We start from the raw sequence: 17,129 nt of genomic DNA, 5'->3' as shown, positions 1-17,129 counted from the left end.
GAAATCGCGATAAGGCTGAGCCGCACCTACCATGACTAAGCAGCGCTTCCATCGATTTTCAGGAATGCATGGGCGATATTATCCAGCAAAATCCATGTTATATCGAGAAACGTCGCTTTTCTGGCATCTGAACAGATTAAATACAAGTAGAAGTATAAGGCGTATGACGACTGGGAGGCTACAAGCGAAACCGTCCCGTTCTTCAGCTTTGACCATGGCGGATACCAGCGCTGACAACCCGGCACATGAGCAATTCATGAGAGAGGCTTTGCAAATGGTACATTTTATCTAAATTTCTTTTTTTTTAAATCCAGCCATGACAGCGCAAATATGAACTAATGTAGGTGGAAAGGCCGAGCAAGCTCTTGCGATAGGCGAAACACCCGTTGGCTGCGTCCTGGTGCATGATGGCAAAGTAATTGGCCGCGGAATGAACGACACCAATAGGTCTTTGAATGTATGTATGACTATGCGTCGTGCATGTTGCTTTGAGAAGTCGCATACTTATCCTGAGCAGGGGACAAGACATGCTGAGTTCTTGGCCATTGAAGAGGCCTTGAGATCCTATCCACGATCCATATTTCGGACGACGGATCTTTACGTGACGGTTGAACCGTGTATCATGTGTGCCTCGTTGCTGAGGCAAAATTATATCCGACGTGTTTTCTTTGGCTGCGTAAATGATCGCTTCGGGGGAACTGGAGGAGTTTTAAATTTGCATTCAGAGTCAGGACTTTAATCTCTCCCCTCCTCTTTTTTTTTTTTTTTTTTTGCTCTGACGCTAACGATTAAAAAATAAAAATCAAAAGCCGGGCAATTGATCCGCCATATACAGTGTATGGCGGCATATTCCGCAACGAGGCGATCATGCTCCTACGCCGTTTTTATATCCAAGAAAATGAAAAAGGTCCGAAGACCTCTTTTTGTTTACACATAGCCGTTACTGATCCACCCCCCCCCCAGCACCCAATCCACGGCCAAAGTCCAACCGTGAATTGAAGAGGAAACTTGACGACGCTGATGAGCCGACGTCACTGGCACCATCTTTTCAGACACCATGATGTTGCACGTGGGGTGAAAATTCACCACCTGCATTGACACCGAACACAATTGCCCTTAACAAAGGAAAACTAGCATTTCGAGCCATGAAGGTATGTACAAGTACACAGAGGAATCTGAGCTTTTAGTAGAGAAAGGTGTAATATGTCTCTTTAGCTAATCGCATTCTAAAGGCCCTCCTTCTGCATGCGTTCGGCTTCTAGTTCCCGCTCCGCTTGGCGGTAGTATTTCGCAGTGTCGACACCATGCTGTTTAGTTGGTAGTTAGCAAACACTCCCAATAACGAATTATCCGGGATATTTACCTGGTTATGGTTCACAACATTGAACCAAGGAATGACATGGATAAACAAGCTCGAGTATCGCGAATTTCTCGCAGCGACACCCTGCATGTAAGGGGACAGCGAGGACTCTCCGTATAGAGGCTCTCCTCTCTTCACTTTATCAACCATTTCTCTCATATCCATTTCTTCTTCTCTCTTATTCTCCGAAAGTCCGTAGAATCGATCTAGCCACAATATGCCGCAATTAATTCCAACCCATTTCCCAGGAGAAGGCTTTCAGTAGGAAGCTCACTGCAAGATCTCTGATAAACTGTAATAGCACCGGCGACCAATCCTATACCACCCGCCAAGCGCATACATCTGGCGAAGTTGATTTTACCCGAGTGAGCCGGCTGTACTCTCTCCATAATGGCAAATGTGAGGGGGCCGAGGATGGCAGTAGCACCACCCAGCGCCCAATCGGACGTTCTGGCATATCCGAACACTCGTTTTACATGTCTGCAAATTTGGCATCGTTAGATATCGCTCGACGGGGGGCACGCCACAAAGGCAGAACATACGGATCAGAATCTATAAGCTATAATGGCAAACAAGTCAGCACTCCCGCATCAATGCGAACATTTCAATTGGTAAAACAATCCTATTCGTACCGGGTAGTCAGTTCTAAGTTGCTTGGGGGGTACAAGCGGCCTGCCATGGTCAGCAGCCATTTTGAAGTCGAACTAGAAAAGGCAATTGCTTTAGTAGACTGCCCCAGTTGTCTGCAATTGAGCAGCTGTCGTTGGCAATAATCGGATGTTCCTTGACGGCTTGAGATCGGCCAATTGGGTAAGGTTGGATATTGGCCCACGTGACAAGCTAATTGCCGCGTTATCGTCGTTGTGATTGGTTGAGTATAATGCATATCTATTGGTGGAAAATACTTAAATTCTAGCCAATAACAATCGTCATTGAGTTTACTCTTAACGCGTCGCGTCATCCGAGAAACGAGGAACCACCACGATGCTGGACAACGGCGACAAACGACTGCGGAGTTGCGCTGCTCTTATATGTGCGTGTAAGGTCGTCTATTCAATAAGGTCTAACCGACATCAACCCAATTAGCTTGCGTATCTCTCGTGGTCACAAAACTCGCCCCCGATACCCCTTTTGTCGCCGCGATGGCGGAAGACACAGCCTTTGATGACCTTTTTAACTACGATGCCGGGATCGAAGAGCTATTGCGCGATCCAGAAGAAGAGAAAAATGACAGGAGGGCTTCTGGAACGGGAACGGGGAGTACGGAGAATAAGAACGATGACCTAATTGGCCTCGAAGAAATTAAAATCACCAGGAAAAGAGCACCACCCGTGAAGCTCGATGAAAACCGGTATGTCCAGCTTACCCCCCGTCTGCAAATTATACATATGATATATCCGCTCAAAGGTTATTCAACGGCTCACCCCTTACAAAATAGACTACTTTCCCAGGCGGGAATCCCTAAGCTACGAAGATCTGCAAAAACGAAGCTAAAGTTTAAGGGAAAGCGTCACGAGGTTTGACTTCCTATTCTCTTCCTATCTCAACGCCACGTTTCTCTCCTTCTGACGATGTGCACTTGGTATAGTTTTCGGATGTTGCACGTCTTCTGAACTTCTACCAGCTTTGGCTAGACGACCTATACCCGCGCGCGAAGTTCGCGGACGGCCTGTCAATCATTGAAAAGCTGGGCCACACAAAACGCATGCAGGTCATGCGGAAAGAGTGGATTGATGAAGGCAAGCCCGGCCGAAATTTATACGACAGTAATGTCACCTACCTCGACCCCAATAGCGATAATAGAGGCGACAAAGACACGGCAGATCCAACAATTCCTTCCATCTTTCAACGAACACTGGAGCAGAGCGCTCCAGCTATGGAAGCTCATCGGAACGATCAAGCAGAGAGCACTCATAGCCCTAAGCGTCTTTCCGACTCAGAAATACCCATCTTTGGTGGTGGCAAGGCAATCTCATTAAGGAACAATGCCGACGACGATGATGATCTTTTCGTCCCTGGAAATGAAGGCATGGACATCGATCCTCCAGTCCAAGCCTCACAAGTACCCGAAGAAGATGACCTCGACACATTTCTTGCAGAGCAAGAAAGCACAATGCAAAATACGGCCCATGGGTTAGGAATACTAAAGCCAAACGCCCCCCCAGCGGACGAAGAGGACGACTTAGACGCCCTTCTCGCCGAGGCAGAAAATACACCTGCGCGTGCACCGAAAACTGGTCACCTAGAAGCGAATCGCCCAGCTGCGGATGATTTCGACGATGAATTACATATTTTGAATGAATTCGGATTGTAAGAGAGCTGGGATACTCTTATTCAATTAAATGTAACTCCTAATCCCAACGAAACACAAAATACGAAATATATCAATCAGAATCAAATCCATTTTTGCAGCATGTAGACGCCCAATAGAAAGCAGGAAATTTCTAAAGTCGCCAATTTAAAGTAGAAAATCAAATCAGATTCTAGAGCACACTAACGACAAGGGAACAAAGCACCGCAACCATCAAGAAAAAAATAGCAACGCAGCGCAAACGCAAGAAAGAAATTCAAAGAGCTTGCAGTGAGAAGGCCTCTGGAATCACAAGAAAAAGAAAGAGGATTAAAAAATCTTTGAAATAACAAATCAAACCAACCAGAACATTTTATCTGGACTCACAGCAAAGACAACCAGCAAACACTAAAGCAGCAAAAGGAGATATACGTTAAAGAGACAACTCAACCAGATAAAATAAACCATTCAAATAACATGCAGCACGAACAATCAACAGATGTCAAAACAAGTCCCGAAGAAACAAGGGAAGAGATATCCGAAAAAGGAAGGAAAAAAATGAAGGCAAAGAAACCCATCAAACCTTTAAGAGTCGAGAAATCTAGTTCGCTCCCTGAACGTTTCCATTCGGAGCATCAGCGTTTGCAGCAACGCCATTGATGGTAACTGCAGGTCCAGCAAGAACAGAATATTGTCCACCGGCACCAGCCCAGTTCAACATCTTGCCTCTCACAGCCGTATTATCAACGACAGTAGCAACCTCGATATCGTCATCAGTGCCCTGGCCGGTCTGGTAATTTGCAGAAAAGCCCCAAGTCCAGGCACGTCCATCTTTCGCAATAGCAATTGAATGATCCGCACCTGCAGCAACAAATTTGGCATCGATGCCAGGAACAGCGGTGGGGACAGAGAGAATACGGGCACGATCTCTATCATCCTTAATAACTGCATCATCAGGAAGACTTTTGATATCCAAGCCGGTCTGGAAGCCGTCGACGCGACCCCACACAAGACACTCTCCATCTTTGGTAACAGCAAGAGAATGATGGGAACCACCGCAAAGTTGGATAACATTTTTATCCTTCAAAGACTTCACAACCTCCGGGTGCAAAATGACTGCTTCGTCGGATCCAGCACCCTGAGGAATGCCAGTTTCGCCATAGGTATTCAAGCCCCAACTGTAAACTTTGCCAGTCTGGTGAATCGCAAAAGAGTGGAACGATCCACAGCCAATATAGGTGATATTCTTGGGCAATCCGAATTCACGTGGGTGAAGCCCGTTCAGCTTGGTACGCTCAACAATGCGACGACCAAGTTGGTTCTGCTGTCCAGAACCCCAAGCAAATACGGCACCTTTTGTATCTAGTGCGAGAGCGTGGTTATCACCACAAGCAATGTGTTTGATCTTCTTGAGAGATGGAATAAGTTTAGGAGTAGTCTGAACACGGGTGGTGGCGTCAAAACCTAGAATGCCTTCATTTCCCTAGAAGACATGTAACGTTAATAGGGGCACTAGACCATAATGATAGAGGCAGAACTTACGCGGAATGTACCCCAACCATAAACAAAACCATCATCAGTGAGAGCGAACGAAGAGCTATCTCCAGCAGCAACCTCAACAAAAATGGTTCCTTCCGGGAAATAATCAGCCGGGATTGGAGTTGGAGTGGCCTCCTTGGGGTTCATGCCGCTGTCGCTTCCATCGTCCGAGTCAGAATCGCTGCCAGCGTCGTCGATATCCTTTAACTTGCCCTCCCAGGTGGTGTCACGACCCAAAGCACCCTGATCATTGACCCCCCAGGTGTAGATTTTGTTGTCGTGGGTAAGCGCAACACAATGCATCCCACCGGTCGCAATTTGGACAACACCGATTGTATCAGCCAGCAAAAGTGGGTTAAGACGAGGTCTTTTCACGTCAACCGCATTCTTCGCGGTTCCGAGTCCGAGTTCACCAGAACTGCCTTCGCCAAAGACATAAATGTTCAATTTTTCGGTAGGGGCTTCGTTAATCACGACTTTTGGCTTAGGAGGTTTAAGAGCGGGCGACGCTGTGACGCGAGTCCTCTTCGGCTTGGGAACTTCTTCTTTGGCAGCCCGAGCTTTCTTGGGCCTTGGTTCGGTTTCATCTTCAGAGACAACCTTGCGCTTCTTGGAAACAGGGGCCTCATCAGCCTTTGCTTTGCGCGGAGCTTTGGTGGTTGTATCCTTGGCAGCAGTAGCCTTGGTGCTGGCAGCTTTAGTAGACTTGAGAGCAGCTGCACTCGCTTTCTGGTTCTTCGTAGCAGTGGGGACCGCAGTCGCTTTCTTGACGCCAGCCTTCTTTGGCACGATGGCAGTTGTAGTGGTTGGGGCGCTTTTGATACGCGTCGAAGATCTGGTCGCTGCGGCCTTCCGGGGCGCCATTGTAAACAAAGGCCGCGTGGGAAATGAAGCGGAGGCTCTTGAGAAAGGAAGAAAAGGTGTGGATATGACTCAAAAATCAAAAACTGAAGCCTTAGACACAAGAAGAATAGGTAAATGGTTGATGGTCTGTGAGATATTTTGGATTTTTTGTGTCTGTTGTGGTTGTTTTTTTTTTTTTTTTTTTTTTTTTTTTGACAGTTTTGGGGAGTGCAGCTTGTTTGGGTTTTTGGCAACCGGGGTTCTGCTTATATCATCCATCTTTGGACGCATATGGTGAGAAAATGCTTTCTTCTTTGATCCTATTCAAACGTGGACAAGGCATCTACCGCAGTTATGTTCATCGAGTAGTCCTGGTCCAATGGCGCCGCGGCTTGATGAAAGCGGCGACCCCAATGGATTCAACCCCGGAGAAATTCAAGAGTCCGTCGAAGGGCTCTCTTCGTTCTGGAGGCCGGGATGGAGCTCTCGTTACGAAGAACACAGTGTTTATATCAGGGTTCTCAGTGCTTCAGCTAGTTTGAAATACGTGGCTGGTCCCATTTCTTTTTAGCTTGCGAGCCCAGTCGAGAAGCCGCTTGGCCTTGGAGGCTGCTTGTTAACTTCTCTTTGAAATTACGATTTTTTACGGCATGGTAAGTATTTAATATGTACAGTGAAATGATATGACCCTATGGCGACCAATCCATTCAACGGCATCCCCATGTAGCCAGTATTACGAATGAGCCGCCGTCTCATGAAGTATGACAAGCTGAAGACGGCGATAGCCAATGTTCTATTTGGCAAGTATGATATTGAAAAAACACATGATAGTTACCGTCAGTCAGAGCTCAGCAGTATGAAGGATTAATCGATAAGTGAACGAATGGCTTCATGACGCTCCGTAAATCATCGGGACCAAAAAAGTAATTGATATGAGCAGTTGTACGTATGGAAGAGAAGCATCAGTGTTAGTCGATGAGCCTCACAATCTTTGTATCGCAAAGTTATGGGTGAAAGTTGGTTTTCAGGAATTTGATGTGATCGACAACCACCCCATCGCTGTAGATATCATGAACCACCCCTTCCGCTAATATCGAACATATGGTGAATCGACATCCCTACGTACACCTCACCTAGTCTAAGAAATATGCCTCAGATACAAGAGTTTGTGTCGAGTATTCATTCCTCTCTCTCCGCAGCCCACGGCTCAACGCCTCGGTAACACACTCCGCGTATTCCCCGCATTTCCCTTCTTCCCTTCGCCGAAAGATAGAGGGGAATATAAAAGCCCATAGACCGGCCACTTGCTCCAGCTGGTACTACTTGGCTCTATCTTCTACTTAGAAGCGTGAAACGTGAGTTCCTCAGTCTATAAACACCATGAGCGGGCGCCCAGCAAATCTTCCCAAATTCTCTGATCTTCCGCTGAACAAGGACGACCCGCCCTACTCAGCATGGGGCCTTTACGGCAAAGATGACCAGCTAGGTTTTTTGAATCGCCAGACCAATGAAACTGTCAAGGAGGCGGCGAAGGAAATTCAAAGCGGAGTTAGGTACGTTGGGAAACGGATTGTTGCCCCATCAACAACCAGATATTCTCATGCTCGCTTTCATTAATGGAATTCTATTTATGTATTTGTTTTTTCTTTTTTTCCTTTTTTTTTTTTTTTTTTTTTTTTTTGGTTATCGGATATTATCTGATATGATATGTGGCATATAGTGCATTGTGAATTTTAGAACACATGCACTTCCATGAATATGTACTTTCGCTGCGTTGGCAACTCAGCTGTGATATAAGCCGAGCTAACCTATGGCAGAGTCTCCATGAATTGGCCTCTTGATGCACAGGGTGACATTCCTTTGTTTGGACGACAGGTTTTTCAAAAGCAAATCGTCCAGAGATCCCCGAGAATAGTCTACGATGATGTTTGGACATTTAATACCCAGAGCAGCAGCCAATGTAAGTTCACCAGCCTATGGTGCCCCGTTGCCGGTGACAAGTACCGGATGGAGTTCTTCCAAGACGCTCCGGTAATCTGACGATCAGTGACACCTTAAGGGGATGGGCTGCGACATGTCGCATATCAAAAGGAGAAAAGATTCTATAACGGCGTCACCATGGATGATATCGCCGGACCCAATAAGAATAATGCGAATGGGGTTCAAGGTCCGTTTGGCTGCTGATATAACCTGGAAAAGTTCCCTAGCTGACTGCAATATCAATTTAGCCTGGGCGGAAAAGGGAATTGTTGGCCGTGGCATCCTCTTAGACTACCACAAGTGGCGACTGGCGAACAATATTGACATTGACATCTTCAAAACAAGCCCCATACCATTGAAACATTTGAAGGCGGTGGCGGAGTCCCAGGGAACAGAAATCAAATTCGGAGACATTCTTTTCATCCGAGTTGGCAAGCTTCACCCCATTTACATCGACAAGCAGTTCGCTTGAAACCAGGAGTCCATAATTGCTAATAATGAGACAGGGTATATGCTTGAATTCAACAAGCTGTCGACTGCAGAACTCAGTGAGCTTGCAAAGCAAAAGATGCATTCACTTATCGGTGTTGAGCAAACAGAAGACATGCTAGAGTGGATCTGGGAGAATTTTTCGGCAGTCGCTGGTGACCATCCCGCATTCGAAGCCTACCGTAGGAATTCCCAAATACTCAAAGGCCGACTTGACAAAGAGTGAATACTGATCATTTTCTCCTTCTACCAGCACCCCCGGAACATTTGAAATTGCACGAAGTCCTCCTTGCTGGGTGGGGGTGTCCCATTGGTGAGCTGTTTGATCTCGACAAGCTAGCAGAAGAATGTGAGAAGCATAAGAGGTGGTCGTTTTTCGTGACAAGCGAGGTATGCAATGTTCCTGGAGGCGTGGCAAGGTAAACCCAACAATCATACATTCTCCAAGCGTAGTTTGCTTTGACTGATAAGGACCAGTCCACCCAATATCTTGGCGATATTTTAGGAGAACCGACGCGACATGGTTCTTCACTCGCCCGAAAGCCCGAGGGCTGCATCTTCGATTCCTGGAAGGATTGGTGGAGGAGGAGGAGGAACCCGTACTTTGCTGCACATGATCACATCTTGACCCAGCGCGTGCCATTTCGGTTCTTTTGGTTTGAGCGAGACTTTCGGCTTTCCGTATTCATCTCTTTTAGAATCCGGGGCCACACCCACGCCGCCACGGCCTAGATAAGTTGGGGCAACAGTAACGATGACGGAATCAACGAAGTCCTCATATTCTGGGTTGAGTAATTCACTAAGAACCACTCCACCTCCTTCAACCATAATGCTGTTGATGCCTTCAGCAGCTAAAGCCCCAAATATCGTAGACCATTGCAAACGCCAGGATGGATTGAATTCCGAAATCCTTAGAAAATCACCCCCATGTTTCTTTAGAAGCAAGATTCGGTCAGCCGAGATATTCGCGCATGGCGAGACCACGACCCAGGGGGCCTTTCCCTTACCAGCCAACGCGGTTTTTAGGATTCTACATTCCGGGTTAATCGGCCACCGACCAGTGGGATCTACTATCACTGGCCTTGGTTGCCACATCTTGCCCAGGCCCCCATAACCGCCGGCGCCTTCTAAGCGACAGTTCAGTCCAGGATTGTCAGCAAGAGCGGTCCCAACTCCAATCAATATCGCATCATGACGTGAACGAAGATAATGCGTCATTAGCTTGGATTCTGGCCCTGATAGTACCGTCTGAACACCAGGCGCTAAAGAAATTTTCCCATCCATAGACTGCGCATAGGTCAGTGTAACGTGTGGGAACTTGCGGTTCTCCTCCCGAGTGGGAAGATATGGTTGCAGAAACTCCAATGAAAATGATGGGAACGCGAGTGCATCAGGGGCGTGGGATGTTAGTGTGATTTTGGGTTGCGGCGTAATTTGCGCGGCACCCGGGCGTGCTGGGCGAGAGCCAACTTTGTAGACACCGATTCCATTTTGAAACAAGTAGCCTTGATGTGTCTTCAGTTCTGCGTTGGGGTTTGCAGCGCGCCATTTGGCGCAGATATTGCGCACGTCCACCCCAGTCAGGAACCTGCCTCCGATAGCCGCTAACGCATCTGGATCCTCACGAAATTTCGCCAGGATTGAGGCTGGGATATATGCCTTCTCTGCCTCCTGTTTTATAAACGACAATAATCCAGAATTGCGCTTGACTTTATCCATGTGGTCCAAGTCATGCGAATGACTCGCACTGCAATTAGTTTGCCGGGAAATTGTAACGGACGCAAACGTGCCCTCAGTTTTGACAACTTTGATCTGAAAACCGCAGACAGGCCCCTCTCGCACTGCTCTCTGCCTCCTTCTCCCCTCAGGATATGGCTGGCCTTGTGCCTTTTCTTCATTGCGCCTGGCCGGCTGTTTGCGCTGGCGACAGCAATAGTAGTCTGACGTTGCAGTTTTATCACGCGTCGTGCTAGATCGCTGCTTCACCCACACATTATCAATGAATGGCCAGTAGAGGTTGTACTCCTCCAGACTCAACTCAATCGGCTGTCGCAGTTCGAACATCTCCTGTCTGATACGCGCAATGTTCGGAGGCACTTCGTAAGATTTTGCGCTATCGTGGTCCGTCGCTTCACTGACTACCAAGCCTGTTTGAGATGTTTCTTCGGATGTTGAGTTGGACGGCTGTGCAGCGGCGCTATCTTGCGTCTCCGCCGCGAGCTGCGCCTGTATATCACTCTGCAATTTTGAATCTTCGTCTTCCGAAGTGTCTCCAGCAGCCGCGGTGACATTTCCCATCTCAACATCCCCATCTGCCGTCGGTGGGCCGGTTTCCGGTTCCTTTTCTGTGCTAGCAGCTGCTTCCATGTCTATCTTTAATGTCAGTGCTCGGCTTTCTCTAGCTCCACCAGACGATAAGCGTACCGAACCGGGAGGTGACGATGGGGATGACGCGGGCCACAACTCCGACACCCTGAGTTTCGGCTGTAGATCAGGAGAGATCGGAGAAAAGAAATTTTGTTCTCGAAGACTATTGCATGTTAGACTGCATGGGCCTTTGAGGCTTTGGTGGACATGTAAACAAGCGTTCGTCCAGCATTCTGCAAGAAAGGAACCTGATTATTGTGGGTGCAACTAACACGCTGACTAATTGCCCCTCCACCGCAATCGGGTATTAGTAAGCCAGAGTCGACAAATCAGCTCGTCGGTTCTTGGTGACGCCCTGCAGGATCGATAGCCTAGAGGACAGTAGTGCAAGGCTTGGGCAAGTGAGTTGGCAATGTAATGACGACACAAGGCCAGGCTGTTCAAATAAAGGGACAAAAGCAGGGTGAGTGGGCAAATCAAAATAGTGAATTAAGAAAAAAAAAAAAAATGAATGGGGTGAGAATGAATTGAGATGGTAGATGTGGAGGAGAGGAAAGAAAATTGTCAGCGAGAGAAGTGAAAATGATGCGTCCAAAGCTCGCTTTGGGGAGAAGAGAAATGCGATCGCCAAACACCTTGAGCTGTCCTCAGTAAGCAGCTATTGTTTGTCGTAGTTTCCTGCTGTATTGCAATCTATTCACTTCAAAGAGCTACAATCGTGATGAGTGGAAATGGCCACCCGATTCGAAGATAAGGCAAAGAACTTGAAATGCAAGATGTCTCGTATATTCCCGCTAAACCAGTCAAGCAAATACGCTCTATTTCGGCGAACTCGAGCTACTCCAGAAATCAAGTCATGGACAATGGGGAATAAGTTGGGACCGATGCACTACACCCCCGCCATGTCGCCCGCTGCTTTCGCCAGTGCTTCGTACACACCAGGCGGCAGCTTATATTTGATCATACCTGCAAACACCATCAAATCCTTGGCCATGCTCAGAAGCTGGTCTGCCAAGCTCTGCCGCATATCATTCTCATACACGCCCTGTTGTAACCTTTCGCGCTCTCGGCTGATACATGTAATGCTCCACATGATAAGATTACCTCCGTTCCGTGCAATAACGGCCGGTAGAGCCGAAAACGCCTGTGCAGCACTTCGAATATACGCAACAGATCCGCGAGCGCTTAGCGGCAGGATTTGTAAATTGTTGATATCCTGGCAACGCAGTTAGGATCACACGCCATAAACATTTTATCTCGGGGGTGGCATTGGGAATCTTACATCGAGCGCTTGGGCCCACTTCCCTGCTTCGACTTTACTCTTCGCATCCATCATGCGAAGTAGTATGCCGCATGCTTCACGGTTAATCGGATGTATCTTCTGGTAATACATGGCATTGGTATTATAGAGGCCAATCATATTCTGCGCAAGAGTCACTGGATCTTCGACAGAAGTAAGGCTGAAGCTACTTGCGGCCTCGGCTGGGGTGACTTGCTGGCCATCTGTCTGTGTTTGCTGAGCTGCACCAGGTTTAGGCTGCTGAAGTCTCAGAGCCGCGCTACCTAGATTCACTGCCACTGCATCCGAAAGAGACCGGTTGAGGATCACCACGACATTATCATAATCTTCAGCCAAGTGATACAAGAGCACCGCATCCGCAGTGAGGCCTTTGTCGTCGGCAACGGCAGCCGCCTGGACTGTGATTGTTCTGAGAAACTCTTCCTGGTCGTCAAGTTTAATAAGTTTCAAGCGTTGCTCTATCGCGCCTCTGATTCTAGTACCGTCCGATTTGATATCTCCAAGTAATTTGGCAAAATCGCGAGTTTCCAGAATAAACTCCCGCAACGCTTCATGGCACACTGATGCCTGCGACTTCCCTAGTTCTCCTGGAAGATCTGCATTCAAACAGATCAAGGTGAAATAGTCAACGGCAGCTTCGACGTTGCCTGTGCGGAATTCCCGAGTATATTGGGTGATAAGGAAAGCAAAGTTGATCTGTGGTAGTTGTTTCGTAGTGAAGGACACTATAACAAAGTTAGCCAAACGTCTAGAATCCTCAATGTCCAAACTAGAAATTAACTTACGCAGTTCTTCGCCAGAAGTATAGTAGTCTGACACGCGAAGCAGGCCGTAATAGTCCAGCGCAATTCCGAAGTGGACGGCGTTAATAGGCGCATAGTTTCCGAGATAAGATACTGCATGTTCAAACATACCACCCAGGATCTGCAGCAAAAAGTAGGTCCCGTATCCGCCAGCCGCCTCCTGGCCTTTTACAAATATTCGCTGACCGATTTCCGAGATATCCTGCTGGATCTCTTGCAATCCAAACATATCGCCTGCGATTTCTTCAGCACGACTGTCCTCTCGAGCCAAGGTAAACTGCAACCACATCCAATCTTCCACTCCTTGGCTCATTCCCTCGAGTCGCCTCTGGCTAAGATCACATCGACCAATGATCTTGTAGCAAGCCATCCGATACGGGTCCACGGTATTCTCAGGGGCGTTTCGGAGTCGTTGTTGGTACTCTCCATTGATCTTCTGTTGTAGGTCTCTAGGCAGGCGGCGTTGCTGAGCATAGGTCGTCATATAAGTAACGAACTTGTAATCCATAGACCGGAACCCCTGGTCCGTGCTCACGTATTCAGCGGCCTCGGAGACAAACCCACACCGGAGGAGGTAGAATATGAGCACCCAACAATAGTCCTGGTCGACCATTTGCAGCTCTATTCCATCCGGTGCAAGGTCCTTCCGTGCAGCCTTCAGTCGAATGTAGGCTCGAATTTTGTTGGTTATGGATGGGATTCCGCCTAATTGGGCTTCTCTGGGGTTCTTGGCGATTGCATTCTCTATTTCCCTATAGAACGCCTGTTCCAAGTACCTTCTCGAGCCCTCCACAATCCTTTTCCTCATACGCACTGATTCATTGGAGTTCACATTCTCATCCAGATAATCCTGCGAAAACTGGCGCTCCTTTATTGCACCTGGCTCCGCAAAATCAACTATATTTGGATTTTCGTCAGTAATACTTATTAATGCTTGATAGGCTTCGAAAAGTTGGCGAGGAACCTAAACCAAGAGTCAATATAGAGCCAGCAAGGGGGGTTGTGGATTGTGATAAACATACGTCGGATATTGTCAGTTTTTCAGTCTCAGCAAACTCGTGCAGAACAGGAAACGCCTTCTCTTGAGACCTTGCTTCATTGAGGCGTTGAACCTTTGTTGCAAAATGTCCCATTTTCTCCCTTAAGAAGCGTGTATCCGCAGCCTGCAAACTCGAGGCGGTAGGAGAAAATATCTGTGCAACATCACCACCGCTGATGGTAGACCCAATTACAGACTTTGAAAGAGCCGAACGTCCAAATACGCTCCGTCTTGTGCTTGATGCCGGCCGTTGACCTAAATCTGCTCCAAATCTAACACTTTTTGACGCCCCGAATGCGCCACTGTCGCGCGTCGTTTCTCCGAGACGATCACCGCTTGCTTCACTCTTAGGAGCTAAACCAAAGTGCTCAAAGATCTTATGGCGTTGCTCATCCCAGTTCAAGTTGACCTTCTCCTCTAAAAATGCGTCGAAATCCCGTCGAACTCTCGCAAAGCTATCGGCGATCATAACATCCCGACCACGCTGTTGCATCCGTCGTAGGAACTTCTGATTATCCGGGTCAAAGGGCTCATCGTCTCTCATCACGTTGGGAGGCGGTCCTTGTTTATCCAACTCTCTCAAATCATGCAAAACCTGACCCGGAGATATTCCCGATGCGGTAAGTGAGTAGTGCCTAGACAACAGGTAGATAAAGCGTCAGTGCAATTTTCCGTTAAATGTAGCCTTATCAAATTTTTGAAGGTGATTTTACTCACGGTTTTGCATCAGCGCTCAGGCGGCCAGCTGCTTCTTTGACCCCTAGGCCACGAGCAGTTCTTCGAATATCATCGAGACCCAATTGTAGATTTGGAAGCTCCACTTGGGTGGTCTTGAGGCTCGATGGGTGAGGTCGTTTCTTCCCACGCTCCAACAAACTGCTGAAATACGCGGGCTGTGTAGTCTGGGTGGACAAGACGGACTGGCCTGCGAGCGCTGGGTTTACCGGCTGGCCCAGCTGTGATTGGCCACCTGGTGCAAATGATTGTCCCAGTATCGAGGAGCCAAATGTAGACTGCGTAGATGCGACATTGGTAGCTCCCGCGGGATTGGGATTGCCGCTGGAGTAGATGCTTGCGGCCCCAGGTGCGGATTGGGGTGCGCCGGGCCCGGCTCCAAGACCTAAACTTGTGCCCGTAGTTGCGAATGGGGATGGCTTGGCTGGTTGCGATGTAGTTGGGCTATCGAATAGCCCTCTTTTCGCAGGTTGTTGAGTGTTCGCAGTGGTCGTAAAGAGGGATCCAGCCGAAGAGGACTGGCCAAGTCCTTGAAACATGGTGGCAGGCGCAACTTCAGAATTGAGGCCTTAAAGATTCAAACAATCACAGATCAGTATCAAGTAATACTATTCGATCCAACCCCTTAGGAAGCCTGAGCGACAACGACCTCACTCTTCAGTGATGTGTTCCAGGCAGCTCACCAACCAAAGGCTGATCACGATTGTTTACTGGGCGACTGGAAGCTTCAGTTAAAGTTCGCTAGGCCACGGAATTACTATCACCCGACCATAGTTTCTTTTTCCATGAGCCTTGTCCATGAGTTCGGGGTCGAGCGGGAGACACCAACAGGGCAATCTATGGACTGACCATCAATTACCTATTTCCCTAGGAAGACCCTTTATTGCAAGTGCTATAAGTTCCAATTTAAGTCAGTTGTCCGATTAATCCGACCCAATAACCATGCCTGTTTTCCAAACAAAGCGGTTCAGGCCGTCGACATCCGCAGGTTCAACCCTCGGCGACCGGATCGGCCAAATGTACCGAGCACATTTATCCAAGCACCCATTTTTACTATTTGGTCTTCCGTTCCTTAGTCTGATGGTTGCCGGCTCTTTTGTTTTGACTCCTGCAACTGCTCTACGGTACGAGCGGCATGACCGGAAGGTCCAGCAAGTCAGCCAGCAAGAAGCATTGGCTCTTGGGATCAAGGGCCCCGACGGTGATGGGGAGAATGATATTAAAATGAATCCACGGAGAAGAGTTTTGGGCAGTGAAAAAGAAGAATATTACGTATGCCGGGAATTCCAGGCTCTCCCTAAATTCGAGATGAAATTGAAACGCTAACTATTCCCCTTTCCCTTTTTTTTTTAGAGACTAATGGCGAAAGATTTGGATAATTGGGAGCAAAAGCGAGTGCAGCGATGGAAGGGAGAACCCGATGGTAGGCTCAGTTAATTGAAGAGCGAACTCGAATACCAGATTCCGCCACTCCTCTCACTACCGCTCCACACGACCCGGAACATTTAGGGCGATTATAACAACTGCTTGCTTTGTCAATTGCCATAATTGTGGAGATGGGCGAAGGATCCCGTGAGAAACTCAGCAAGGCTGTTTCTTCCAAGGGCGTCAAAGCTCTTGCGGCCCGGTGCAACAATATCCGAAGCCACGCGACACCACAGCCGTTGCAATTGCGTCAGCTGAGAGCAGCTTATCTCTCTTTGCAAGCACCTCGGAATTTGGCAGTTCCCTGTTCGAAGCGGGCATGATCAACGAGAATAAATCAGGGCTAGTAGGTTTCTCTTGGCAGGATTGAATTCCTTGGAATGAAGATTTGTTGGTGTGTATGATATGCGGTACCTGCCTACGCTCAAGATGCATGTATGTACCTGATCTGCTGTATATTGCAAGACCAAATCGATAATCTCAAAATCTAGACAGGCGCCTTTGAAGCTAGCCGGGGTAAGGTTGTAGAGAGAAGGTTAGTTCTGAAACCAACCTCACAGTATCGTTCTGGCCGCCTCTTCTCCTCCTGCAAACAAGTTCTGGCTCTCGAAGGCGATAGGGACGGGGTGTTTGTTGCGTGGTTAGACGGCGAGACCTTTTAGGCTTTCACCCCTGGCAGCCGCGCCAAGTGACCAGGTTGATTGCTCATACCTGCGAATGAGACAGAAATGCATATAATTTCCTCCTCTGAAGATAGCACCTCGATAGACGGAGATCGAGACGAAGATGTAATGAAACGAAATAATAATAAAAAAAGAATAAAAAATAAACCAGTAGACCAACCGGGATTCGAACCCGGGACCCGTCCATGGCATGAGTATCGTGCCACGAAAAGTGAACTTATGGCAGGAGACACATAAGTGGACAACGCTAACCACTGCGCCACTGGTCTAAGATTT

General features: G+C 48.0%; 8 protein-coding genes and 1 non-coding gene across 9 annotated transcripts; 4 read left to right on the top strand and 5 right to left on the bottom strand.

Annotated features, from left to right (window-relative positions):
• Positions 1-94: 94 nt before the first annotated feature.
• CIMG_08513 (tRNA specific adenosine deaminase) lies at positions 95-1,520 on the top strand (the record flags this gene model as incomplete). The annotated part of the gene is made up of 6 exons (XM_001241349.2): positions 95-277; positions 353-457; positions 518-726; positions 810-907; positions 964-1,151; positions 1,233-1,520. 5 exons carry the CDS (start codon positions 95-97, stop codon positions 1,059-1,061), a joined length of 693 nt encoding a protein of 230 aa, XP_001241350.1. The 3' UTR covers positions 1,062-1,151; positions 1,233-1,520.
• On the bottom strand, positions 1,102-2,129 carry CIMG_08514 (NADH-ubiquinone oxidoreductase 21 kDa subunit). Its single transcript, XM_001241350.2, has 5 exons — positions 1,993-2,129; positions 1,903-1,919; positions 1,635-1,840; positions 1,364-1,566; positions 1,102-1,307 (listed from the first exon to the last, which is right to left on the bottom strand). Exons 1-5 carry the CDS (start codon positions 2,050-2,052, stop codon positions 1,227-1,229), a joined length of 567 nt encoding a protein of 188 aa, XP_001241351.1. The 5' UTR covers positions 2,053-2,129; the 3' UTR covers positions 1,102-1,226.
• A 236-nt stretch (positions 2,130-2,365) lies between these two features.
• CIMG_08515 (chromosome segregation in meiosis protein 3) lies at positions 2,366-4,780 on the top strand. Its single transcript, XM_001241351.2, has 3 exons — positions 2,366-2,711; positions 2,799-2,877; positions 2,949-4,780. The coding sequence occupies exons 1-3, from the start codon at positions 2,503-2,505 to the stop codon at positions 3,672-3,674; spliced, it is 1,014 nt and encodes a 337-aa protein (XP_001241352.2). The 5' UTR covers positions 2,366-2,502; the 3' UTR covers positions 3,675-4,780.
• CIMG_08516 (ran exchange factor Prp20/Pim1) lies at positions 4,252-6,209 on the bottom strand (the record flags this gene model as incomplete). Its single annotated transcript, XM_001241352.2, has 2 exons — positions 5,193-6,209; positions 4,252-5,133 (listed from the first exon to the last, which is right to left on the bottom strand). Exons 1-2 carry the CDS (start codon positions 6,051-6,053, stop codon positions 4,252-4,254), a joined length of 1,743 nt encoding a protein of 580 aa, XP_001241353.1. The 5' UTR covers positions 6,054-6,209.
• Positions 6,210-7,407: 1,198 nt separating this feature from the next.
• Positions 7,408-9,287, top strand: CIMG_08517 (uncharacterized protein). Its single transcript, XM_001241353.2, has 7 exons — positions 7,408-7,585; positions 7,850-7,992; positions 8,092-8,199; positions 8,261-8,443; positions 8,519-8,683; positions 8,755-8,920; positions 8,979-9,287. The coding sequence occupies exons 1-7, from the start codon at positions 7,413-7,415 to the stop codon at positions 9,004-9,006; spliced, it is 966 nt and encodes a 321-aa protein (XP_001241354.2). The 5' UTR covers positions 7,408-7,412; the 3' UTR covers positions 9,007-9,287.
• Positions 7,723-11,072, bottom strand: CIMG_08518 (riboflavin-specific deaminase domain-containing protein). The gene is made up of 2 exons (XM_001241354.2): positions 10,926-11,072; positions 7,723-10,870 (listed from the first exon to the last, which is right to left on the bottom strand). Exon 2 carries the CDS (start codon positions 10,866-10,868, stop codon positions 9,030-9,032), a length of 1,839 nt encoding a protein of 612 aa, XP_001241355.1. The 5' UTR covers positions 10,869-10,870; positions 10,926-11,072; the 3' UTR covers positions 7,723-9,029.
• A 605-nt stretch (positions 11,073-11,677) lies between these two features.
• Positions 11,678-15,417, bottom strand: CIMG_08519 (nuclear pore protein). The gene is made up of 5 exons (XM_001241355.2): positions 14,728-15,417; positions 13,994-14,645; positions 12,954-13,935; positions 12,151-12,893; positions 11,678-12,084 (listed from the first exon to the last, which is right to left on the bottom strand). The coding sequence occupies exons 1-5, from the start codon at positions 15,282-15,284 to the stop codon at positions 11,758-11,760; spliced, it is 3,261 nt and encodes a 1,086-aa protein (XP_001241356.2). The 5' UTR covers positions 15,285-15,417; the 3' UTR covers positions 11,678-11,757.
• Positions 15,418-15,567: 150 nt separating this feature from the next.
• Positions 15,568-16,917, top strand: CIMG_08520 (cytochrome c oxidase assembly protein COX16, mitochondrial). The gene is made up of 2 exons (XM_001241356.2): positions 15,568-16,017; positions 16,099-16,917. Exons 1-2 carry the CDS (start codon positions 15,688-15,690, stop codon positions 16,180-16,182), a joined length of 414 nt encoding a protein of 137 aa, XP_001241357.1. The 5' UTR covers positions 15,568-15,687; the 3' UTR covers positions 16,183-16,917.
• An 87-nt stretch (positions 16,918-17,004) lies between these two features.
• Positions 17,005-17,122, bottom strand: CIMG_15068. Its single transcript has one exon. It is a non-coding gene; the product is annotated as a tRNA-Ile (tRNA).
• Positions 17,123-17,129: the final 7 nt, after the last annotated feature.

Source organism: Coccidioides immitis (assembly GCF_000149335.2).
Source record: "Coccidioides immitis RS genomic scaffold supercont3.3, whole genome shotgun sequence".
Taxonomy (NCBI): Eukaryota; Fungi; Ascomycota; class Eurotiomycetes; order Onygenales; family Onygenaceae; genus Coccidioides; species Coccidioides immitis.
The sequence above is the reverse complement of the archived record's forward strand: the minus strand, read 5'-3'. Positions and strand labels throughout refer to the sequence as shown.